The following is a 27,225-nucleotide window of genomic DNA, read 5'->3' on the forward strand; positions in this document are numbered from 1 at the left end:
GAGCCAATAATCTGACCATCATCAGCCGAACATGGAGAGCCTCCACCAGTGATTTGGTCCATGGCAAGAAAATGCTCAAGAATTCGCTGCACACAGTCCACGTTGTAAAGTGTTTCCATGAACATCAGGAGAGCATCGAAGTGGCGGAAGTCGGAGCAGAGTATGCGGTTGCTTTCGAATCGAATGGTCAGGAGGTTGATGTTTGACGGCGGCTTTGCCATGGCTGGAGGAGGAAGAGATGGGGTGTGCAGCGTAAAGGGGAATTTAGAATAAAAGCATATTAAAAAATGGTAAATTGCAAACTTGTCCCTAAACAACTTTTGATTTATAAAAAAGTTCATAATGAAATTTTATCTAAAGTTCAAAGGTTAAAACAAAAATTAAATCATTTTATTAACGTACAACGTCATTAAATTGTTAAACCTTTAACGGTCGTTTAGGATAAATGATCACATCTTAATTAAAACAAAACAAAAATGATTATATTATAATTAAAACGAAACGAAAGTGACTACAAATTAAGTTATTTGAATTTAGTGACCATACGTTTATAAAACTGAAATAAAAGTGACCAACTCTGTAGTTTATCTTTTTTTACTAGGATAATGACTTTTTTTCCTTTACGGTACATTTGATGAATTAAAGTGAAAATCAAACTGTAAAGAAATTATCCAAGATGAATAGGGTCAACTGTTTCGCATAGTTTTAAAATGATAATACTAATAAATATGTAATGTATTAACAATTGTTAACTTTATATCTAAAATCAAATTAAGTCAGAATTTTAAAATTAGAGATAAATATCTCATCTAAAAATTCAAATATTATATTCTATTAAAAAATATTGAACTTTTCGCCATTTGATTTCATGGCTCGAACGTTATACTTCCCATGGTGGGGGATCTGGTCTACTTACGGCATCCAACAATGGCCTTCTACGCTGTCTTCAATGCATTGGCCGATGAGATTGTCCAATGATCGACTTGTTTAAACAGTGATAACTTCCCTGTTGGTCATTTCGGAAACGGTAATGGCGTCTTCTTTGATTCAAATGTCGACCAACAAAGATGTCAATATCCTAAGGGCTGTAAATGAGACGAGACAGATAATGAGTTATTTAAGATTGATTCAGTCAAAATTCGATAAATACTCTACTCGAATTCGAACTCGACTCGAGTTCTTAACGAGCTGAAACGACATACTTAATAATTGACTCGAAAAACTCGTGAGCAACTCGAAAATATAATATATTAAAAATTTATTTTTTTTACAAAATAAATTATTAATAATATTAATATTTATGTGTTGATTTTTTAAAAAAAATAAGATTTTCATAAATTTTAAGATTCAAATTGCGTTTGAATTCAAGGCTTTAATCGAGTTACGTTTAAGATTTTTTTTCTTTTTGAGATTTTTCAAGCTTTTAAGAGCTTTAATTCATAATATTTTAGACTTGCAAGTTTTCGAATCGAGTCGAACTCAACAATACTTGAGCTCAACTGAGATCGTTGACAACACTAAATGTAACAACCCGAAAATTTAAAAACAAATATATAATTGTAATTTGAGGTTTTAATTAAGTAAATTGGTGAAATTTGGGGACTAAATTAAAAGATTTTAAAACTTGTAGCTTATTTTAGAGTTAAAGAAAATTCAGAGATCAAGCCCTGAATTTACCCTAGAATGATTCGTGAGTTTGGTATTATATACGCGCAATTGGTTTCTGAAAATCAGAAACCAATTGCTCCCAAAATTGTCTCTCCTAACACCATCTTCCAACCACGATCCCAACGTCATTCGAATTCTGATCGTCGTTTTGAAACCACCATCGTGTTCATCATCGAGCGATGAACAAACCCCTTAAATTAATTGAAGTGAAACGCTGCCAAACGCTGGGAATTTCAAGTTAAAGTCTCGACGGTTTTTTAGCACAATCGCCGAGAAAATCTTAAATTCACCGCCGATCGTTGATCCGTTTACGACACCTCCTGCACCATCGTGTTCCTTGTGTCGTTCTGAGTCTGTCGGTGTCATCCTTGGTCTCTGTCGACGGCGGCGCGTGAGGAGGTGAGACGGTCAAAGTTTCCGATTTGTTGAAATCGAGCTCTCCGCCGTTCAAAAATTTGAACCAATCTTTGTAAGTATCTTGAAATCGCTCAAAATAATTTTTAGAAATTTTTTCGTAAATTTTACGCTGCTGGAAAGACGTCCCACACACCGTCACTGTGTGTGGGGAAGGTCAAAATAACCGGTTTGACCGGTTACAACCCGACCCGACCCGTTGACCGGGTGCTATTCTGATAATTATTGGAAAAGGGTGCTATTCTGATAATTATTTTGAAAAGGGTGCTAATTTCGTAATTTTTAAAAAAATAATTTCTTGATTTATTTTAAAAATATGATATTTTAGTAATTATTTTGAAAATGGTGATATTTTGGTAATTTTTTTTGGAAATGATGTTATTTTCGTAAAATGGTTGTTCACATCTTAACCACATTTGACCAAAACTTTGACCAACCATTAAACAACCGTTAATCTTTCCCGAGAATACATATCTCGACATTTTTTAACACCCCGGATCCGTTTTTGGGATCCGTTTCACTAAATTCAAACCCGAAAGTCTCCAAATCGTCAGTCAAACTCGTTGACTTTGATTTTGACCAAGAATTCAAAATTTCGAAAAGTCATACTTTATGTTCTTTGACGTCCTGAATTTGATTCCGAAGTCCGTTTTGCCAATTTTTGAGCCGAAATCCCCGAATCGAGCATGTGAAACCAAAAGGCTTAGTATTTTTAATATTTTGATTATTTATTTGAGTTTTGGTTAAGGAATTGATTCAATAAAATCTTTTATGAAGGTACTCGTGTTTCACCTGAGCGTGGATCAGTTAGGTCTGAAGTTGTTCGTTCGTTAAATCATCCTGAACTGCGTACTACAAGAATTACCCGTAGGTTTCCGTATATTATTTAAATAAAAATTAAGATTATTTATATTAGGATTCTAATATGGATTTTTCCAATTCGTAGGATCTAGCGCTGCAGCAGAGCGTGATTGACAAACCCAGTACTAGGCTTCCCTATCTGATTTCTCAAACTGTTACAGGTGTGTTTCCTGACGGTGTTATCTTAATGTTTAAAACTATCATATGAATAGTTTATCTGATTTTTGACCTGGATTTTGATATTATACTTGACATGGATTTTGATATGATACTTGACCTGGATTTTTATATGATACTTGACATGGATTCTGATATGCTACTTGACCTGAATTATGTTTTAATTTTGATATATATATCCGTTATGAGCAGAACATGATTTATTTGGGGGAATAATGTTGAAGGAAGTATACCTGGAGGCTCCTCTGCTGTGTGCTTAGGGCCTTACTTACCGGCAACTCGGCTGTGTGCTCAGGGCCTTACTGAACTTGACGGTGGGTGTATGGTTATGGGGAACTTACACATTTTGGACTTGACGGATGGAAGTAGTGTTCATATTTTAAAACATGTTTGATAACCAATTTTACTACAATATTTTATTCGTATGCTTTTATACACTGTTTGGAGCACACTGAGCTTTTTAGCTCATTCTATAGTTTTACCCTTTTTCAGATAACAGCAGACAGTAAGCAGCAGATTTGACATCAGTTAAGATCAACTACTTATTTCATACAAACGTATATCTCTATATTTTTTTTCAGTTGTGTTTGGTGACATGTATTTGCTATAATTTTGGATTTATCTGTATTATTTATATTTTGTTATGTATTATTTATATTTTATTATGTATTATATTTAATGTATTATAAGTTGTTTTAAAAAAAAATCTCTAAATGGGATATGTAACCACTTTGATTTGGATCTAACTTAAGGACTGGGCCTGGGGGTTACACTAAATATCCCTTAATTCAAATGTCGAAGAACAATTATGTCAATATTTTCTTCCCTTTGATTAAAATGTCAACAAACAATGATGTCATTATCGTCTTTCCTTTGATTCAAATGTCGACCAACAATGATGTCAATATCGTCTTGAGATAGTTCATGGGATCATTAACCTCGCTCACGATGTTTGTTATAGAGCCTTCGATGATACGATGAAGCATGCACTTCATGGTTCAATGGATTAGGGCCCAAAAGAAGTGCATGAACAATGGAATGGAGGATCTGTGGAACAGTATGCATATAATTTGCAGTAGCAGAAGTTGAAGCGAGAAATCCAACAAGGGGAGCAACCTTAATCTGCAAAGCTGGTTTTGGTTTTAAATTCAGCAACCCAAATGATCTGACAACAATTCCGATACATTTTTTTTATAAATTTATATTTATTATCCAAGAAGTAGAACTGCTGCAGAAAGTATAATTCAATATATCGGATACCAGTGGTTATACAAAAAAAAAAAAAAATCAACTACTCCTGAATGTTTCCAACACAGAACAACGATGAACATTTTTACTGTATCAATTCAATTAATAAATTTCTTCCTTAGCATTATACTAACTATTTCCTGAACAAATATATTAGACTCACTATTGCATAAACCCTTAAACAACCTATTATTACTTTCTCTCCGGATCATGTAAATTTTTTGATTAATCTAGGGCTCTTACAAGTGATAGTATATGTTCTAAACACTCTCAACTATTTGATAATAAATGCTCAAATACCCTGTGCAGTTTATGGTGCTCAAACCTGGAACTTCTAGAAATAACAACCTTTCCTTTAACCAACGAGGTACCAACAAATTCTTAATTAAACCAATTTGATTAATGCCAATGTTTCACTTCAGCATTGGAAGGAAAATAAGATAAAACAGTTTCCTGTGTATAATTCATTAAAATTATTCTTAATTCCAAGATCCAAATAAGGTTTTTTTCCAACAAATTTATAGGTTTCAAATCTCATCAATTACAGAAAAAAATTAGCAAAAATAAAATTGAAGTTCATTTTCTTTTATTTTTTCCCCTCAAAAAAACAAAACAATATATATGAAAGCTAAATTCCTATGAACCCATATCATTTACAAGAATCAAAATGGTCATGTAGACGTAGTTAATCTAATCGTTACAGCAAAAACTAACTAGAGAAAGTAAATCTACTGCCAAAAGCCACTTTTGATGAGAAATAGTTTGACAATGTGAAAAATTACTAACCTTGAATCCAAGGGTCATAAAGACCTCTTGATGAGGTCATAAAGAGAGATGACGATTTCGGTGCTTATCAACACAATGATGAGCCACTCCAGAAAATCTGATTTCCTATTTTGAAGAATTTCTTGAAGAAACCGAATGTTGTGCTGCAAAAGCAGAAACAAAGGGATGTCACATGATAGAAGCTAAACATGTACGATATCATTTATCACCATTGTTTTCATTGTGTATGTATATGGGATATTTCCGCATCTATGCTTTTTTGCAAAGACAGACATTTCTAAGAGAGCAAATATCATACCTCAACGAACTTCAACTTGAAATCAAGACCTGCAAATCTTTGAGTTAATTCAAATTCATCTCGCAGAAATTCCCAGATTATGGCGTATTTGGCATCTTTCCAGGCAATATCTGATCTGTTAAAACCCAGAAAAAATGCATGAGCTCCAAAATAGTCATTCTTGTTCGTATTTTTATCCCATTATGAGATGAATAAAAAAATGATGTGAAATTATTACAAATTCATTTGGAAATAGAAGCCTTAGAGAAATTTATATGGTCACGGTACATAATGGGGGTTGATTACCTTCTTAATGGGTAAAAAAGTTACCTCTCAAAAAGCCCGAGCTTAAGAATCACATCAGCAAGATTAGAGTTTGCCTTTCCTACTATCTGAAAAAGTTTCTTTCTGTCCATAGTAAATGTTCCTGTTTTTTCCATCCCACGATTTATGTCGGTAAATTCCGCAACCATCCCATCAACCTAAGGAAAAAAGTTGACTGTCATTATCAAGCTAAATGTTCATAAAGCAGACTGTCGGTAAATTCCGCAACCATCCCATCAGCCTAAGGAAAAAAGTTTCGACTGTCATTATCAAGCTAAATGTTCATAAAGCAGACACGGGCAATCAAACACTACGCACCTGGCGCACATAATAGTCGAGAGCAATACTTTGACCAAGAACACTTCCAATGGTACGGATTCCATCAATATCTAAAAACTGCAACATGATGTAATCCAATCCACCTTGCATCCATGTATTTAGAGCAGGCATCTCTCTCACCTCATATTCTGCTCGTAACATATCAAAAAGAAACAAAAACATCAAACAGAACTCCTTTATTGCAATACCGTCTGCATTTCTTTGTTCCTTGTGAAAGCAACAGATCTAATCTCTTAAAACAGGGTCTAGTCAGAAAATTGAATGATAAAAACACAGCATCAAATGAATGAGTTATTAAGAAGGAATCCACTGAAAATGACGGTAAAATACGAGGTTGAAACCCAAACTATCTCTAATAACTTGTCTGTATGTGTATTCATGTGCATGTATTGAAACATATATACGAGAAACCACAATGTATCTGGTGAATGCAAGAATGGCTGAATGGGACATGCATAAGAAGGAAAGAAAGAAACCGGCAAGAAATACAGATAATATAATATATGTTGTATTTAAAAAGTGGAACTTATGAACTCACCGTCCTTTCTCATTTCAGGAAGCAATCCCGATGCATGTTTTTCAACATTTTTCAGATACTGATCCACATCACATTCACGAACATTAAACAACACGATGGAACCATACTGGAACACCACCATAAAACAGCAGTCACTTCCACTTATGAAAACACCAGGACCCTGAATAAAAGAAATTACAAATTCAACTAAATTATCTCGGACAGGGTGCACTCAATTAGACTGATTCCAAGGGTGTGTAAAGGGGAGGCTGACAGGTTAGCAAAGATGGGAATTGGTTGATGTTTAGTCGTTTCCAGTGCGTTGTATCGTTTGGTTTAGGTTTTTGGTTGTCTGTTGAGTAGCTTAGTCTGTTGTGTTTTTTCAGTATGGTGTTTATGTTAAATCTTATGTAATTTCGGAGGAGTAATAAAGTTTCTAAGGCACTCTTTTCCTCCTTCTTTAATCAAGAAGGAGGTTTTTAAGGAGGCCTGTCATTCTTATCAAAAAAAAAAAATGATAGAGCCATTGCTGTCTAGAGAAAAATAGTCAAGAGTGTGGAATGCCTCATAAAATGATGGCCAAATCTCATATCTATTCAAAATTTTCATGCCAATTTAAAAATCTATGATCTATCCGGAAACATTTTTACAGAAAACCGTTTATAGGAAGCAAATCAGATATTGTATCTGTTTCTCTAGCTGACATTAGGTAATTTAAGCTCTAAATGTAGCTCAGATGGCTTAGAGATATATGCCGCTTAAGTCAATTCACGGGAGAGGGAGAGAGAGAGAGAAAGAGAAAGAGAGCAAAAAAGCTGCACACAGATAAATAACATTATGACAAATCTCAAAATAAAATCTGGCTTACAGCAAGAGCACACCTCATTTTTACTGTTTAAACTAATGCATGCATGAATAATTAAGAAGTTCCTTATTCTTTAACTTTTCCAATATTTCATAACCAAGAGAAATGATATTATTATAGGTTTATAACAAAATAAATAAAAGCTTTTCAATTTACTCGCAAAATCCCCAAATATGTCATCCCTATAAGGAAAAATGGAAAAAGCTTTTCATGAACTTGCAGCTAGGAATGGGCATGGGACCCAAACCCGACAGGTTCTAACTCAACCCTGTAAGGTAGGATTTTAAAAAAACAGGTTCAGGACAGAGTTGGATTTAGGGTGAAAAATACAAGACCCGGAATACTAGTATAATTTTCTCCTATGTATTTAAGGATAATTACTATAACACCCCTCTCCATTTTTTTCCAATTACCTCCCTATTTTTACAGAATAAAAAGGGGAAAATAGGTTATTATAATGACACTCTATATATATACATATATAATCCCCTTATTTTTTGAATAAAATATGAGGGCTTTTTATTTGTTTCAGGTCAGAGAGGGTTTTAACCCCCAAAAATCTGGGACAGGTCAGGTAGAAGCTTTAGATTTTCGGATCAGCCAAAAACCCAACCCTACACGACCCATGTCCATCCCTATTTGCAGCATAGTGAAAACAACAGCGTCCTAGCCCTCCTGACGCCAAATACATAGGCAGTTAAACACGTTTAAATAAAAAGACTGCCGCAATAATACATATAAGTAGCAAGTTTTAAGTTCCAAGTGTTAAACTCAAGACGAAGAATCTCATTTCAATGTTCATTGATGGTTCATAGGAACTCGCCATCTTTTCCTAATTAGCTTCTCCTTTCCCCCTGATTACAACAGTTATGTGGATGAAATATATGAATAAATATTACATAAGAAACAAAACCTCCATCAGTGATTACTGATTAGAATGCATTTTTTACAGAAAAATTATCATCATAAAACAAAATTGTAATTGATTAAAGTAATTGATCTTAGCACTCTTAATAACAGAATAAATTTGTTACAATTAACTTACAGGGGAACTAGCAAGATCACCAAACTTCAGAACAACATAGTTAGTCATTCGTGACGTCGGCGGTATAATATTCTGCTTGTTCTGCTCCGCCAATCCTCTCAAATCCACACTACACCCAAAAGGGGACAAAATCATATAAGTAAAGTGTATGCTAAGTAAATTTATTTAGGATTTAAGAATCAGAAATTAGAAGTTCTAATATTTACCCCAATATACAACACCAAAAGTAAAAGCTTTGGAAACAAATCGATTCTAATGATTTCCCATTAAAGCTCAATAATTAATTGAAAAGAAAAAGCAAAATGAATTGACAAAAAACCTGGTAGAGAAAAAATAAGCTCGAACAGGAATAGAGCGTTTAGCGCCTTCTTCCACCGCCCCATCATCGCCGCCATCGCCGACTTTCGAGCAAGAAACCGCATCGTTCCAACCAACCACCATTTCCGGTTGCGGAGTCGAGAACGATGAAATGCATCTGGCGATGATACTTCGGCTGACGCCGCAGCCCACGCTGAACGTCCACAAGATGGAGGTGGAGGGTGATGAAGTGGCGACTGAGCGTAGGGTTTTAGAGGAAGCGAAGAAGAAAGCGGAGGGTTGGGGTTTAGGGAGAAGGGAAGAAAGAGAGAGGAAGGAAGAGTAAGGCAGCGTTTGGGTGCGGGTTGTACGGACGGAGAAAGAAGGGAGCAGCTGGCGAATTGAGCGCCACATTGGTTCCTCCTCCGTTTTCCCATGCGGGTGTTGCCTTATAAACATATACTTTTTCATATTTACTACATATTTTCAATTAAATACAAAAAAGTGCATGAATTTGATTTAATAAATTTTGATATAATAATAATAATAATAATAATAAACAGGCTTAAAGGATCTCTTGTCCATTAAAATATATTTTCATCGATGAGAAAAAAATTCAACGCTCTAATTCTTTAATTTTGTTAATATTTTCATTGTTTAATCTTCAATCCTAAAAAATGTTTGTTAATTTTATTTATTTATTTTTTTAAACTGTGTTTGATAATTTTAACAAAAAAGAAAACAATATTTCACAGGTGAAAACAAGAGAGAAATTTAAGCACAAGTGCATAAGATATTTAGCCATGAGCATCTATCAACAAAATCGGTTCACCACCAAGCATGGAGTGGAGGATGGAAAGGAGAGGGAATGGAAAATTTGTTAATGCACCATTTCATTTATTACATAGTGTGTCAATGCACCATTTTAGATCACTGCTTGGCGAGGATCGACTCGACAACTCCTCGAGCTATGGGGTGATAACACTCACGAGCCTCTGAAAACACGCGTTTGGCCAGACTCCTCTCTTCCTCTTTCCCATCACCTTGTACGAGAGCCGTGTAAAGTGGGCGAAGGTACTTCATCCTCCCAACTTCCTTCAAAGTTTTATCCACCTCACCATAGATTTTTTTTTTGCACTTGGATAAGATCGCTAGTTGAAGAAAAGCCACTTTCACTTCATAATCCTTTGAGTCCGCTAGTCTGTAGCGTTCGTCCAAGGCTAAGACCTGCATGAACAATTTCGTATACCAGAGATTGAGTTGACAACAAAATACAATGATTTGAAGTGTCGAACGTATCGAGTGAAGAGACCAACAAAACGAGCTCTGGTGAAACCAACCCACACAACCAAACAAGAAAAAAGAAAAGACATACTGCTCACAAGATACGGTAAAATTTAAAAGGTTCGGACTAAATTAAAAGATCTGCATGAAAGCTTCATATCTAAGAACAGCCTCAAGTTTACCAGGGAAAATAAAGTGCAGATTACATCCAAAAACTCTAAAACCTTAGAAAAAGCCTAGCATCACAGAAAACGGTATAGCTTTATATTCAACAACATTAGCAAATCCATCCCCTACAAAAGGATCTTGCTCCCTCAATGCAGCCAAAGAAACCAAGCAACTTGAAAAGTTTCCCGTGGCAGCTAATTGACATCAATATGTTTTAATCTCAGTACACGTTTTCAGTCATTGATTAAAAAAAGGATAAGAGAACTACATGACATTTAGTCCCTTCCTAATAAATAGGTTAGCCGGCTAATAGCATATGTTGTGCTGTTTGGCTCTTTTCGAACTATATCCGAATGAGTTCCCAAAAAAAATCAGTCCCTCTTGCATAATTGCTCATCGACATGATATCCTCCATCCGATACCGTGGAGGCAATTCTTACAGTCTTCTCCTTACAAGTCGAATCAATTCAAACATGCCACTTCTTATTCTTCAATGGATTCAACCCACACCTTTTTCTTGGCATGCTAGTTCCTAACCTAATTTTCCTTCCATGCCCACAATAGCACACATCTAGCATAGTAGTTTAATTGCATCCACTAATTAAAATTTCATCTTTATATGAATCTAAGGAAGTTCAAAGGAACAAGTAATCTTTACACTGGAAGTTCAAAAAAGCATTATAAAATCATGCAATCTAATAAACCAGAAGAAATGGTCGTTTTAAGAGAAAACAAGTACTACCAGAGAAGGCTCGAGAACTCTAGGCAGATTCTCTAAGTAGAGCTCCCATTCCTGCCCTTTCCAGTCTGCAACTTCATCTTCCCCCGGAATCCTCCCAAGTTTGAATTCACTTGCCAATGACAAAATTTTGGTGTATAGATCGGATACTGGTTCGCATGCATCTGGTGGGATATACCAGTTCCCTCAGTCCACAACACCAGGTCTATATCTTCCTCTATTCCAGGGACTTTAAATTTCAGGAAGTCGAGAAATGTCTTGGTGTCAATTGATTGGAACTTGAATTCATCAATATAATCCAGGATAAATGCATCAAAGGTCGGTCTTCCAATCTAAGCATTCCAGTAAAAACACAAAATAATGCACCAACATTATTTACAAACAAAGTGAAACCATTAAAAGAAAAAAGGCTTCAAGATACCTGGCGTTCAATGCGCCACAGGAACTGAAAACCTTTCTCGTATGGAATTTCAGAATATATCGCGTCAGGATCAACTCCTTCCTGACTGTTTTTGAGCTTGGTGAATTCCAAATTATCCTTAAATTTCTCCACTTAATCCTTTAAACCCTTCCAACCAATTCCAGTGTTCAGTACAGCTTTATCTTCACCCAGCACAGCTTTAACAATTCTCCTTTCTGCATACGTTGTAAATCCCTGTGACCACAAAAGAAACAAACCAAAATTACCTAGTCTGCAAAGGTCAAAAGACATCACAAAATGGAAAAATCCCGGCTTATCGAACAAAATATAAGACGATCGTCCTTTTCGAAAATTTCAAATTATCATTTTTAAGTATTTTCTATTGATAATATGCTTGGTATCCCTAAAAATGTTGGCTACTAAAATTTTATAAATTCGGCTCAAACATAAAATCCTTCATACTTGCAAAAAGAATAGTTTTAAAAAAACGGAGTATTACCTCATTCAACCAGAAGTGTTCGTTGTTCCGATTAGTGATCAAGTTTCCCGTCCAACTATGAGCGAGCTCATGAGCCACCACCTGCGCCCCAGTGGCGTCTCCTTTAATCACGGTTGGGGTTAAAAAAACCATCCTCAGGTTCTCCATTCCGCCATAGGGGAAACTCGGCGGCAGAACAAGCAAATCGAATCTCTCCCAAGGATAGTTTCCAAACAACTTCTCCCCTTGCATGATCATCTCCTCCGTCCTGGCGAAGGAGCATCCAAAAGACTATCCACCGCCTCAGCATAAATCTTAGTCCTAGGCCCAACTTCCCTTGACCCTAGCTCCCCAACCGCAAAAGCGAACAAATAAGGCGGGATCGGCTGGTTCATGTGAAACTGCTCGACTACCCTTGTTTCGGAACTCCATAATGAATTAAATCCTTGCGGCAAAATATGCGAATATCCTTCGTCGGCAACTGGTGGCCGCCTTTCTACGTGGCTGGCGGACATAACGGCAGACAACTACTAGGGAATGTTGAGCAGAGCGGTGTAACGGATTCGGGCGGCGGAGGTGTCTTGGCATGGGAAAATGGAGCGGGCATGGATGGACTGGCACTGAGTGTAGACGAAAGGGTGTCTCTTGTTAAAAGTCTGGGGCGGAGAGAGCCATTGGAGGGCGGTAGAGGAAGGGGAAGTGGAGAAAACGATGAATAAGGAATTGAAACCAGGGTCGTTCGGGAATGAAATGGAAAGCTGGGTTCCTTTGATCGGGTCAGGGGAAGAGGAAAGGGAGAAAGGGAGTGGGGAAAGGTTGAAGGGGTCGAGGACTTGGTGGATGGAAAGAGAGCGGGTGTCGAAGGAGAGTTGACCGACGTGAGAGGAAGAGAGGATGAAGAAAGCAACGCCGTGGATGGTAGCGGAAGGGAAGTCGAAGTGTCATGACCTTAGATGAGAAATTGGGAAGAAAAGGAGGAATTAGGGATTACAGATATTAGAAATGGGAAATTGAAAAATGAATTGGGAATTCGAGAGTTACGGGCAGATGAGGGGTTCGACATATGGGTACGGAAGTTGGGTTGAGGATGGTAACTGGGCTGGAAGGCAATTAACAGATCAGACAAGGAAGACCATAGTTGGATGCTGAGGTGGACCAGACGGTTATGTTGTTAGAAAAATTATACAACTGTCAATAAATAATTGCATTATCTGATGAATATATATGAAATGTACCAAAACAATGGAATCATGAATGAAAATACACGGAATTCATTTCTGAAATCTAAAATTTTCTCTTTTCCTTAAACATTTTCTTACCATTTTCAGGGAAAACCTGACAATTGGTAATCAGATGAAGAAGAGTGGAACCATAGAGACACCAGAACAATCAGTGGAAGCTGGGAATGAAGAGGCCTTACCATCTTGGTGGGCTGGTCAGAAAAGTGAGCTGGAAGCAAGGATACAAACACTGGAAACTGGAGTGATTGAGAATAGAGGATATTTGCAGAGAATATTGCAGATGGTGAACCAGGCAGCTGAGGAAAAGGATTCACCTTTGTCTGATAAAGGCCGATTGCAAGCAGCTGAAGATCAAACAAAAAAAGGAGGTGAGCAACCATGCTTAATAACAGTTTTTAATGAGCATGAGAAATATACTTTCAGGAATGATAACCTGGAATATTATCATCTAGACCTGCTGTTATTCCTCAAAAGTGTGAAAGTCCACTTAATGATATTATGGATGTGAAAAAATTGAAAATAGAAGGAAATAGAGTCATCTGTTGGTGGAGAGGGTCAGTCAAATTATGTTTTCAGGCCAAAAATAGAAATTCAGATGTTTGATGGGACAAACCCAAGAGGCTGGGTAAGGAAATGTCATAAATATTTTTCCATCTTTAAAGTACCTGAATACCAGAAAATAGAATTAGCTACAATGTACTTAATTGGAAAGGCTGAGATTTGGTTTGATGGTTATATAGCCCAGAAGCATAGGTGAACTGGCATGAGTTTGTAGCAGATATATGTCATAGATTTGGTGATCAGAATTGTAATGACATTATGGAGGAGTTTAATAAGCTGATTCAAAATAACTCTGTAGAAGATTATCATGAGAAGTTTGAGGAGCTGAGATCTTATATGTTGCAGTACAACCCATTCTTGGAGGAAGGGTATTTTGTTTCTAGTTTTTTGAGTGGGTTGAAAGAAGAAATTAAGCACAGAGTGAAAGTTTATAATCCAACCACTCTGGCTGCTGCTTTCAGACTAGCAAAATTGGTTGAGTTGAATTGGGAGGTGGAAAGCATGAAGTTGAGGTTTCAACCTAGAATGACACCTATAGGGCATAGTTCCATCTACAAATCTCCTAACCCTACTCTGAATCAACCTCAAAGAGGAGTTGCTCAAATACTAATCAGAGTAAACAGTCTTTGGTAGAGTACAAAGAACACATGGACTGTGCTATAAATGTGGTGAGAAATTCAGTCCAGGACATCAATGTAAAGTTAAGCAGCTGAATTATATGGAGGAGATAGAAGATACAAAAGAGTTTGTGAATGTGGAAACAGAAGACAATGAGGATAAAGCAGCAGAATCTATGGAAGGTGAACTTGAAATCTCTATTAATGCTATACCAGGACAGGCAGGTCATAACACTCTAAGAATTCAAGGTCATATCTCAGGAAAACCTTTGAACATTCTGGTAGATAATGGAAGTACTCACAACTTTATAACTGGTCAGTGGTCTAAAGAGGGAGTGGAATTAGAGAAGACTATCCTTTAACCATTACAGTTGCTAATGGAGAAAAATTATATAGTTCTGCTATGAGTAAAAAATTAAGATGCGGAATGCAAGGTTCTCAGTTTGAACATGATTTCAGAGTTTTAGTTCTGGAAGGTAGTGATATGGTATTAGGGGTGGATTGGCTGAGAAAATATAGTCCATTATTAATGGATTTTAACAATATGACCTTAAGCTCCCAGAAGGATGGGAAAGATGTTACTTTGAAAGGGGGGTCGAGTTCAACTATTGTTATATTGATATCAAACAGTAAGCTGCAGAAATTGATGGAAAAAAATAATGATATCACACGAGAAATCTTTATGTTAAGTGGGGAGGTTAGTTGTAATGAAGTACATGCTGAATTACAAGGGTTACTGGAAGAATATTCAGTTATTTTTGAAGAACCAAGATGAATGTCACCCCAAAGGGAACATGACCATTCAATCATATTAAAAGAGGGTGCTGAGGCAGTAAACATCAGACCATATAGAATTCCCTACCATCAGAAGTCAGAGATTGAAAGCAAGTTAAAGAAATGTTATCTTCTTCTATAATTCAGACAAGTAAAAGTCCATTTGCCTCACCTTGTCTGTTAGTTAAGAAGAAAGATAGAAGTTGGAGGATGTGTATAGATTACAGGCAGTTGAATGGGTTAACTATAAAAAATAAGTTCCCTATTCCTGTGGTGGAGGATTTATTAGATGAGTTGAGTGGGACAGTTTATTTTTCTAAACTGGATTTGAGGTCAGGGTATTGGCAGATTAGAATTACTCCTGAAGACATTCCTAAGACAGCCTTTATGCTCATCATGGTCATTTTGAGTTCAAAGTTATGCCTTTTGGGTTGACAAATGCTCCAGCAACCTTTCAGGCTTTAATGAACAAAGTATTTGAGGCCTATTTAAGAAAATTTGTATTGGTTTTTTTTGATGATATACTTGTTTACAACATTGATTTGGAAAGTCATATTAGGCATCTCAGAATTGTTTTGGAAGTTTTAAAGCAGAATCAGTTGTTTGCAAAAAGAACCAAGTGTTTCTTTGGTCAAAGAGAGGTAGAGTATTTAGGCTACATTATATCTAGCCAAGGAGTAGCTACTGATCCAGCAAAGATTCAGGCAATGCAGCAATGGAAATTGCCAAAAAATTTAAAATCTTTAAGAGGATTCCTAGGCTTGACAGAGGCTTGACAGGATATTATAGGAGATTTATTAAAGGGTATGGTGAGATTGCTAAACCTTTAACCACTATGCTAAAAAAGGATCAGTTTCAGTAGACAGAAGAAAGCAAAGCTGCCTTTGAAATACTCAATCTTGTAATGTGTCAGGCACCTGTTTTAGCATTGCCTAATTTCACTAAAGGTTTCTGTTTGGAAACAGATGCAAGCTCTAAGGGAATTGGAGCAGTTTTATCTCAAGAAGGCAGACCAATGGCTTATCTCAGCAAGGCCTTAGGACCTAAACAACTAGATCTGTCCATTTATGAGAAGGAGTATCTGGCCATACTAATGGTCATATCTAAGTGGAGGCATTACTTGGAAGGGGGATCCTTTATTATTAAAACAGATCATGAGGCTTTGAAACATTTGTTAGAACATAAGTTAACTACTTCCATACAGAAGAAATGGATCACAAAGTTGTTGGGATTGGATTATGTTATTCAATATAGAAAAGGTATACATAATTTGGCAGTAGATGCTTTATCTAGAAGAGATACGAATGAGGTGGAATTGCAACAAACAACTACTGTTATTATTCCAACTTGGGTCCAAGAGGTTGAGCAGAGTTATCAGAATGATTTAGTGGCTACAGAAATGATTACTCAGTTAGTTGTTTCTGTTCTAGATGCAACAAAATGGACTTATTCCAAAGGGGTTTTAAGGAACATGGGTAAGGTTTATATTGGGCAGACCAGTTCCTTAAGAAAACAGATCATAGAAACTTTACATGACTCACCCCAAGGTGGACATTTAGGAATCCAAGCTACTTACCATAGAGTGAAGTCCTATTTTTATTGGAAATGAGTGAAGAGGATGATTAAGGACTATGTGCAACAGTGTGACATTTGTCAAAGGATTAAGGATGAACATGTTTTGAAACCAGGTTTACTTCAACCACTTCTTATTCCACAACAAGCTTGGGAATTTGTCACTATGGATTTTATTGAAGGACTTCCAACCTCTAACAGGTATAACTGCATATTGGTTATCATTGACAAATTTACCAAATATGCACATTTTATACCTCTAGTACATCCATTTACTGCAACAGAGGTAGCTAAAGTCTATTTGGACCAAGTGTACAAATTACATGGGCAGCCAAAAATAGCTTTATCTAACAGGGATAAGATTTTTACAAGTCTTTTCTAGACAGAATTACTTAAGCTATTGGGAACTAATACTATCTTCACTACAGCCTACCATCCAGAAACTGATGGTCAGACAGAAAGATTAAATCAGTGTTTAGAGCAATATTTGAGGGGAATGTGTTTTATGAAACCTACAAGTTGGAGTGAATGGTTGTCCCAAGCAGAATGGTGGTATAATACCAGCTTCCACACTGCTTTGGGAACAACTCCATTCACAGCTCTCTATGGGTATACTCCTCATACTATGACTTGGTCAACAGACTCAAGGGTAGCAGATGTACAAAAATTATTACAGGAGAGAGATGGTATGAATACAATACTATATGAACAGCTTGACAAAGCACAACAGCGCATGAAGCATTATGCAGACAAAAAACGTAGTGACAGAGTGTTACAAGTGGGGGATGAAGTTTACCTTAAACTTCAACCATATAAGAAGTCATCGGTGGCACTGAGGAAGAATCTAAAGCTCTCAGCCAGGTATTATGGACCCTACAAGGTTATAGAAAAAATTGGGTCAGTGGCTTATAAATTGAAATTGCCTGAAAATTCAAAAATACATCATGTCTTCCATATTAGCCTTTTGAAAAAGAAAATCGGACAGGAAGTAGTTACCTCTAGAGATCTACCCGAGGTCAATACTGAGGGTCAACTTCGTGTCTATCCTCTCCTGGTATTAGATAAACGCATCACTCAGTTATTAATTCAGTGGGTGAACTTTGGACTGGAGAACGCTACCTGGGAGGATTTCAACGTGCTGAAGTCGCAATTTCTTGATTTCGATCCTTGAGGACAAGCATCGACTGCAGAAGGGGGCATTGTCATGACTTTAGATGAGAAATTGGGAAGAGAATGAGATGAATTAGGGATTACAGATATGAAAAATGGGAAATTGAAAAATGAATTGGGAATTCGAGAGTTACCTGTTATTGGGGCAGATGAGGGGCTCAGCAGATGGGCACGGAAGTTGGGCTGAGGATGGTAACTGGGTTGGAAGGCAATTAATAGATCAAACAAGGAATACCATAGTTGGATGCTGAGGTAGACCAGACGGTTATGCTGTTAGAAAAATTATACATCTATCAATAAATAATTGCATTATCTGATGAATATATATGAAATTTACCAGAACAATGGAATCATGAATGAAAATACACGGAATTCATTTCTGAAATCTAAAATTTTCACTTTTCCTTAAACCTTTTCTCACCATTTTCAGGGAAAACCTGACATGAAGTAGAGGGAAAGGGAGACGTCGGTGGTTCTTGGGTTTCTAGAGTCGGCGTAGGAGTGGGGGTCCACGGGTGTTATCGGAGGGAAACAAAGAAACAAGAAAAAAGAAAAAAGAAAAAAGAAAAAAGGAAAAGGAAAGGCAAAATTGGAAGGACTGTGAGGGTTTGGCCGGAAAAATGATGCAACGAAGAAGGGGGAATTTAACAGCTTGGGTTTATCACCGAGAATCAAATATTTATAAGCTCTTGGCGCCTCTTTGGTAAAAGTTACTGATTTGAGACCAAAGTAAAATTCAATTCTTCAACTTCATAATTTGTTTAATTTAGTCTTTATAGTTTTTTTTATCAGTCTTTGAACTTATATTTTTATGATATAATTTAATATTAAATATCAAATAATCAAATTAAAATAAAAAATTAGTCAAATTTAGGAATTAATGTGTTAAAATAAAATTTATGAAGTAAGGTAAAAAAATATATCAATTTCAAAGGCTAAAATTTACTTTATCCCTTTTTTATCGATCACTAAAATTATTTAAATCAAATTATACTTTTTACATCGAATTATTATGATTTGATATGTAATTAATATCTTATAAAAAATCACTAATTTTATTATAACATGATAGTGAAAATTAAATTGTATGTGATATTTATAATTATATTATACTTATATAAATTTATAAACATTTTTTTGATTACAAGTTTTATAAACATTGAATTATTATATTATATGGTTTATGATAATAACAAATTATTGTAATTTATTTAAATTATATTATATTTAAAGTGGTATTATACACTTTTACAATTTCTTATAGAGTAGTATGTTGGTACATATATAATTTTGAATCAATTAAAAGTATTTAATTATTTACTTTATGTGGAAAAAAATCCGAGTCATCAAATATGTATTGTTAAGATGATATACAAAATTAATATAATTAAATTCGACCGTCAAAATATTAATAGTGAAAACGAGTAGGTATAAAGTTCGTTAACTCACGCTTCTCCTTTTCTACTGTTATTTTTTACTTTTATTATCTGTAATGGTGTTCAAGGAATATACGCTAATACCCCATTAGCAAAAAGATTCTAATATCTGATCACCATAAACCGAAAGTAACATTATTTTTATTTGTTATTCTCTTCTTGTTGGGTTAATATTTAAAAGAAAATTATACTACGAGGACCACTAACAATGATACTATTAATTTAATTTATAAAAATTTAAAATTCTAAAATGCTCAACGTTAATTAGTTGAAATTTTTAAAAATAAATTATTTAAAATAAAATGTAAATTATACCAATGACCACTTAATTATTGCCTTTTTATTTTGACTACCATTTTTGAAATTTTTTCAATCAAGTCACTCAGTTATTTAAATACATTCAATTAAGTCACTTACCGTTAATTTTAACAGAAAAGCTGATGTGACAGTTAAAATATTTGATATTATTACACATTTGGTCCATGTTATTTATATATTTTATCAATTTGGTCTTAGTTTTAATAAATTAATATAAACTTAACCCTCAAATCAAATGGTGCCTAAGTAGTATTTATTCATCTTGTTCTTTCAATTTGTAGGAAAACAAACAAGAAAGAAAAGAAAATAAAACTTACAAAAAATTGGTTTCATTTTTGAGAAATTAAAAAAATTAAATATCAAACGCTTTGATTTCAAAAATGCATCTATATTAAGTAAAATCAAAATGTAAACTCTTAAAAGTTAATCCAAAACAATTAGGTTTTATTTATAATGTGACGAATTAGGTAAAAGTAAAGTTATAATACTTGATAGCTGAGTAATAAAAAATAAATATTTTTAAACAAACAGTTTAAAAGCAATTACAAAATAAAATAAAACATCTAATTTAAACTCCTAAAATCATTGAAAGATATAATTTAAACACATGAAATTTTTTACACTAATTGTCTTGCATGTATCAATGTAAAATATTGTATTTTAAGCTAGAAAACGAAGAACATGGAGAAATGTTGGCACGTCTCATCACAAAACTTTGACATATTTATTTTACTTTATTATTAGAAATAATAAAAGCCGATAAAGAGAAAAGAAAAATTGTATATGCCGGCGTTAAATTGGATTACTCTCCATTAACTACTTTGATATATTTGAGGGTAAATTTATTTTAATTATTAAATTAGGACCAAATTGATAGAATATATAAGTAACAGTGATTAAAGTGGTTTATTGAATGCATTTAAATAGTATTGTGACCTGATTGATAAAATTTAAAAAATGATGGTCAAAATGAAAAGGGGCAATAGTTAGGTGGTCACTTGTATAGTTTACCTTCTATTTTAAATAATTTACGTTTAAATTTTCAATTAATTATAATTATAAGTTGAGTCATTTAGAATTTTAACATTTTATAAATTAATTTATCGGTACTCATCATTAATGGTGTTTCATCGCCGCTCATCGAACGTAGAAGAATCATCCTTATTTAAAATATGTCACTTAAAAAATAAGATATGAAATGCATTATTATTATTTAAAAATAGATTTGATATCATTTAAATTACAGTTTGTGAAGTTGATGATATATTAAATAATATTTTTTACACTCATACTCCATAGTTGGAGGGAAAGTTAGTTATGAGAACCATTTGATGTTGAATCTGCTTCATTAAAAAAAATAAAGCACGCATAAAATTTTATATTTTCATATCCATATTTAAATGTTTTAAATACCAATATTAAATATAAAAATTTAAAAATAAAAATTTTGATTTTATTCAATAGAAATCAACCCTTGCTCAACAAGAGTGGAAGTTTTGTACATGAATCAAAAAATTTATATTCGATCTTTTTAATTATTTATTATTTTAAAGATTATATAAAAATAAAATAACTATTGTAAATAATATTTATTTTCCTTTAAAATAAGAGTGCAATTTCCCAATTAAGATGGAATAAATTGATGATATAAAAATAAAAATTAAGAACTTTTACCAAACACATTTCCCTTTCTACTCTTTTCTAGTTTACTAACAAAATAAAATTTAACTTTTTCAGGATGAAATTATGTGAAGCAGGAAGAATTAAATCGACATAAAAAAATACTTTGTTATAGTTTTGTAAACTTAATTATCAAATTTGCATAACCTTCAATATTTTGTTATAATACTTAGCTTAAACTAATCTTACGTGAGTTTTCATTGTAGAAGCCATTGGCTGATTATCATTAGACTGCTAGTTTAGATCGACAGGCAAACCGAGTATTGAAATATTAGTTTAATCGGTATCAATATCATTGAAATACCAAACGCTATATATATATATATATATATATATATATATATATATATATACCAAAAACAAAGCTACGACCATTTTTTCATGGGAAGTATATTTAAAAAGGCGAGCTTAAAATATTCAAGTACTAAAAAAGTTATAAACATATAAAATAAAATTCAAAGTTACTGCAAAAAACACAAATTGTCACTAATAAGCATAACACCCAATTCAAACCACCGCTTGCCTTAATTTGATTCACTGCGTCTGGTGGAAGCATTATTATCCTCGTCATCATAAATAGGGCTTCGATCATCCCTTGGTGGAGGACAAGGGCTGCCGCTCTCACCATTTTCCTTTGTGGAATTCCCAAGAGCCCTGTCCTCGGCATCCGCTTCAGCTTCAGGGCTTCTGCTTCTTCCCCTAGGACTTGCACTGTAATCTGAACCATTAATTTGTCGGCGATCCCTTGGGGAAAGGCTACCTCTCACTCGTGGCCTTCTTTCCTCAGGATCCGGACTATGCTTCCTCCCTTGAGAAGGGGAAGGAGAACCCCTGTGGTGCTTAGAGCTCCTTGACCTTCTATCTTCACGGTCATAGCTTCGGTCTCTCTTAACAGGAGATCTTGATCTACTGCATAAAGGACAAGATTCAGCATACAGAGAATTGAAAAAAACTGCAGATTTGCTATATTCTTTTGATTTAAATATATACTTCAACAAAAATGTTTAATTTTGTTTTAGAACGAATTGGATTGTTACCCAAGGCAGAACTAGAGGAAAATGTCAAAGGTAATTTGCATTTAAGAACTCAATGCCAAAGAAAGCTAAACACAAACCTGTTGCTGCGTCCCCTGCTGTTACTGAGGCTTTTGCTTCTACCGCGGTAGGGGCTAGGAGAGCGTGAGTAACTGCGTGGTCTGTGGCTGCAACAAAATAGTTATTGTCAGCATAATAGATAAAACAAGTTGAAATAACAAAAGTGGATGAAAGGGAGAAGGGGACAACCTTAGTTTCTTTGGACTGTTTTGACAATTTCTTTCTATGTGACCTCGTTCCCCACACCGGTAACACTTATTTTTCCAATCCCCAGCTTTGCAATCACGAGCCCAATGACCATCAATTCCGCAGTTGAAGCAACGTCCCGACCCAGGAGTGGGACCACCTCTTCCAGGGTTATCTCGAGATCCACCTGGACCACGTGGCACCTAAATTGCAAATCAAATCAGATCCAATGTTCAAACAATAATGATAAAAGAAAAGTAGAAAACAAGATAAAATGATGTAGACCAGCATAACATTCAAAATAACACGGGGAAAATTATTCCAATTTCAATGCAAAAACCATGCAGCAAATAACATAAAAGGATTCTTTTTGATACCATAAGGTTAACCTTTGAAAGATCAAAATCTCTTGAAGGTTAAAAAAGTCAGCAGAAAACTTACTCCTCTGGCAAATTCAACAACAATTCGGCTTCCATCTATGTCTCGACCATCCAATGCATATCTTGCATCATCGGCATCTCTTGGGTCGCTGAATTCCTATAAACAACAATGCGAACAATATACAAACGCAGGCAAGAAAAAGGTTCCAAGCAAGAATGGTCATATTTTATACAAATAGTGAAGATATTATAGATAAGAAAAAGTTTGGGATGAAGGTAAAGGTGTGAGAAATACATACAACGAATGCATAGTCGCGCTTCATATCCACATCTCGTACTCTGCGTAAACGGGTGCCAGAAACAGTAAGGCCATCATGACACAATTATCAAAGGGTTGATAGTTTGCCACTCACATCACAGATGAACCAAAAACACCACTTTTTGAGACTGTTGCCATTTCGCTAAAAACACGAATAACAATATAGAAAGACTCGCCAAATCCACCAAGGTCACCCTCTCACCATAGACCTCCGGGTTAGGCAAAAGCCAACAGACCTTCAACAAGATCATTCAAGTTAACCATACAGACACGTGGAGGGTCACAACATTCTCACTCATATAAGAAAGACCGGATGTCAAGCATTACAACAAGGGCTTGACAAGGGCTCTATTTTATCCGACCCTGAACCTATCCAAAAGACACTAATTCAACAGGAAAAAACATAACACCAAAACAGAGAAAAATAAAAACTAAGACACCTGAAACAAGTTTACTAAGCGACATGCAACCATTAAACCAATCAGCTAAATGCAACAATTATAAATGTTATAGATTACTTCATTCAAGATAACAAAAGACTTGGATTACCTCCCATATCTGCTAAACATGTCGTCAAGATCGCGTGATCTTGTCCTCGAAGACAAATGGCCAACATACAGACGAGTGCCACCACGACGGTCATCATACCTCGGCATAGCTTCTTTCCCTATAGTATTATTTCGTATAAGAACTCAAAAATACAATCACACAGACTTATATAATAAAAGCAGCTTAGTTCTTACAATGAACAATCAAAAGTAACTAGAGATCAAGATATCTCAAAAGGCTACCGTGGTAGAGCACATAATCGTAATTGATTTTAAAATTACAGCATTATAATGCAACAGAATTTTGGCAAGATTTTTTTTTGGAAAAATTATATTTAATTTTTCAGATTTCAATTTCATACAACGCAAGCCTAAAATACATCTACAAATTATCATTAAAAAATAATAAAACTTGAAAAATAAGTAATATTAGTAAAGCAATTAACATAAAAAGCAGCAAACACAATTTTAAAAGCTCCAGAATCATTCAGATCTATGGACAAATAATAAAAAAATTAAACAAACTAACTAGGGATAACTCAAATCGAAACAAGACATAAGAAATCTAATGAATAAAATAAGCTTACGATGAAATTTCAGACGGGGCGAAGAAGAAAAAGGCGAAAAAACCTAGAGTTCTCGATGTGAAGAGAGAGAGAGAGCGAGAGAGAGAGAGAGAGATTAATTCAACGTTGTTTTCTATATATAAATAGGGCTAGGGATAAGGGTCAGTCAAAAAACAGATTTCATGAAATCACCAGAATACCCCCATACAGATTTATTAACAGTTTAACCCAAAAAAATAAATTACAAATTTAATCTTCATTAACCATTAAAATCCATATAATTATACATTAAGAGAATATTTTAGATTTCAGAATTTGACATGCGCATTAAATTTTTAATTGAATTAATTTAAAGTTTGGAACATATAAAATATAAAATAAAGATATTTTCAATTTTAAGACCTCAATAAAATTAAAGAAATTATATCATTTATTTTTTTTACTCTAATATAAAAATTAAGTGTTCAAACTATACTTAAAATTGACTTTTAGTGCATAAATTTTTTTATTTAAAAAGTACGTCTAATGTTTTTTCCACTACATTTTAAGTGATTATCGTTTAAAAAAAGTTAAATGACACTTGCCATGTTTAGATTTTTTTAAAAAATATTTATTTTAAAAAAATAAAAAATATAAATGTGATATGTGCCACTTAACGAGTTTTTTAATTGTAGACACCTAAAAATATAATAGAAAAAATATTAAACACTTATTTTTAAGAAAAAAATTTAGACAAAAAAATTAATTTTAAATATAATTTAGACACTTATTTTTTTATATTAAACGTTTTCTTTTTTATATATGTCATGGTTCCCACCCGTTTAATCAAATAATTTATTAAGTAAAGAAATAAATAACCATTTAAGAATTTTTGTCCAATAAAAACATCAATCCAAATGAGAATTTGATCTTGCATTAGTTTATAATAAATTAAGAAGGAAAGGACAATAAAATTGAATCAATATAAATTTAATTATATTTTTTATTAAGTTAAGGTGATTTTAATATAGTATAGGCTCTAAATATTTTCAGTTATTTGACAATGAACGTTCAATCATTTCTGTTGTAATTACTAGGCTCGAATCAGAGATTTTTAGGAATAATAACTATTTATTTAACCATTGAAGTAATTTGATTCGTATAATTTAATTATAATTGAATGGTAAAAATGTAAAGTTATAAAAATATTAAGCATATAACACACACTTAATGTCATAGTATTTCAAGGAATAAATTTCTTGATGAAAGATTTATAGCATTTTAATTTTTTAAAATAATATTTTAAATTTATAGAGTTAAATGTATCACATGTCCTCAAAGTATGACCATCATTTTAAATTGGTCCCTAAAATTTTAAATGTTTTAATTTCACCCCTAAACTAAGACTCATTCTAAATTAGTCCTCAAACTTTTAAGCATTTGAATTTCATCCACAAACTATGGCCTTCATTCTAATTGGTCCCCAAACTTTTTTAACATTCCAATTTCACCTCAAACTATACGTATATGCTAATCACACCCCTTGCTAATAAAATCATTAGGCCATATTATATTATTATATGTTAAAAAAAACAAAATTTAGGTTTAACTATGGTGAAATTAATTACATATATGGATTAATTTGGGGATGGATTTGAAGTATTCAAAAGTTTAGAGACTAATTTAAGATGCGGGTCATAATTTAGGGATTAAAATGTTAGATTGACTTTGATTTGGGAATCAATTTTTCGATAAGCGAACTTGGGATTTCATGGTATGTTGGGTTGAAGGTTCGTAAACCCATTTTAAGTATATTTTAAATATCCATTTTTAAAATTTTAATTTTAATTTTATCAAATAAAATTTTGATATTACAAATTAGGGTTAATTACTTCAAAAACCACTCACCTTTAAGCTCAGACTCGAAATGTCACTTACGTTTCAATTTTACCAATTTTATCACTGGCGTTTATGTTTCACTCTAATTATGTCATCCCGCTGTTAATGGCATGATGACATGGCATCTTCAGACCGTGACGTTGTTGACGTGGCTCCTTCACCAAAACGATGTCATTTTTGCACGACTATTTTAATACTCAAAAAGTAAAAAAAACGTAGTTTTGCTTAAGGAAAAATTGAAGGTTAAATTACTAAAACTAGTAAAACACCCACGTTATCTCTTCTTCAACATATTTCTCTCTCTCTCTCTCTCTCTCTCTCCTTTTTCTTCTTCTTCTTCTTCTTCTTCTTCCTCTGCATACCTATTGTCTCTTGCTTTCCTTGGATTAATTCTAAAACTCTGGCGACATCTCCCCACACCCTTTAATGACTTCTTCTTCTTCTTCTTCTTCTTCTTCATACATCAGTGGAAACACCAACACCAACACTTGTTACAATATCCTGTTGAATTCTCCTCCTAAATTTCTACCTTGGACTCTTCTGAAATTTCAACAGCAATAATAGGTTTATCTTCCTCTTTATCCTCTTTCTTTTCTTCTTCTTCTGTTTTTTCTCAGCTACAATTTTTCTTCTTCTTTGACACTGAATTCATGCTTGTTAAGTGCTTCTTGAATGAGTTGTTTAAGCTCATCAAGAGCCTTCTTTTGAGCCCTGGGAAGTTCTCCAACAACATTAGTTTCTTCTTGTCGTAACCGTCTTTTGGGTGGGCCCGGAATTGGGCTTCGACTTGAATAAATGGGTTGGAGCCACCACCGATCATTTTAAAAAATATTAAGGTTGATCGGACACCATCTTACTTGATATGTGTCTTACCGGAAATATGTCGGATTCAAGAGTCGGTTACAGTTAAGGAAGGATTAGCACCATTGAACTGCCCTTTTGGTATCATTTAATTTGTCGATTGCCTTAATTGCGAA

General features: G+C 34.2%; 2 protein-coding genes and 1 pseudogene across 3 annotated transcripts; all 3 read right to left on the reverse strand.

Moving 5' to 3' along the window:
- Positions 1-3,963: 3,963 nt before the first annotated feature.
- LOC120165084 lies at positions 3,964-11,435 on the reverse strand. Its single transcript, XM_039174672.1, has 9 exons — positions 11,431-11,435; positions 8,841-9,014; positions 8,522-8,630; positions 6,633-6,792; positions 6,074-6,222; positions 5,762-5,913; positions 5,453-5,567; positions 5,155-5,297; positions 3,964-4,250 (listed from the first exon to the last, which is right to left on the reverse strand). The coding sequence occupies exons 2-8, from the start codon at positions 8,960-8,962 to the stop codon at positions 5,169-5,171; spliced, it is 936 nt and encodes a 311-aa protein (XP_039030603.1). The 5' UTR covers positions 8,963-9,014; positions 11,431-11,435; the 3' UTR covers positions 3,964-4,250; positions 5,155-5,168.
- On the reverse strand, positions 9,657-18,374 carry LOC120165083 (annotated as a pseudogene).
- A 3,345-nt stretch (positions 18,375-21,719) lies between these two features.
- Positions 21,720-24,472, reverse strand: LOC120165104 (serine/arginine-rich splicing factor RS2Z32-like). 2 transcript variants are annotated; one of them, XM_039174686.1, is made up of 7 exons: positions 24,392-24,472; positions 23,806-23,923; positions 23,237-23,276; positions 22,999-23,094; positions 22,561-22,760; positions 22,392-22,478; positions 21,720-22,186 (listed from the first exon to the last, which is right to left on the reverse strand). In XM_039174686.1, the coding sequence occupies exons 2-7, from the start codon at positions 23,910-23,912 to the stop codon at positions 21,802-21,804; spliced, it is 915 nt and encodes a 304-aa protein (XP_039030617.1). In that variant the 5' UTR covers positions 23,913-23,923; positions 24,392-24,472; the 3' UTR covers positions 21,720-21,801. The 2 variants fall into 2 exon arrangements, with proteins under 2 accessions (XP_039030617.1, XP_039030618.1); XM_039174687.1 differs by having other exon boundaries at positions 23,237-23,492; positions 24,392-24,405.
- Between the last annotated feature and the right edge of the window lie 2,753 nt (positions 24,473-27,225).

The sequence above is a fragment of the Hibiscus syriacus genome, unplaced genomic scaffold (genome assembly GCF_006381635.1).
Source record: "Hibiscus syriacus cultivar Baekdansim isolate YM2019G1 unplaced genomic scaffold, ASM638163v2 tig00111569_pilon, whole genome shotgun sequence".
Taxonomy (NCBI): domain Eukaryota; kingdom Viridiplantae; phylum Streptophyta; class Magnoliopsida; order Malvales; family Malvaceae; genus Hibiscus; species Hibiscus syriacus.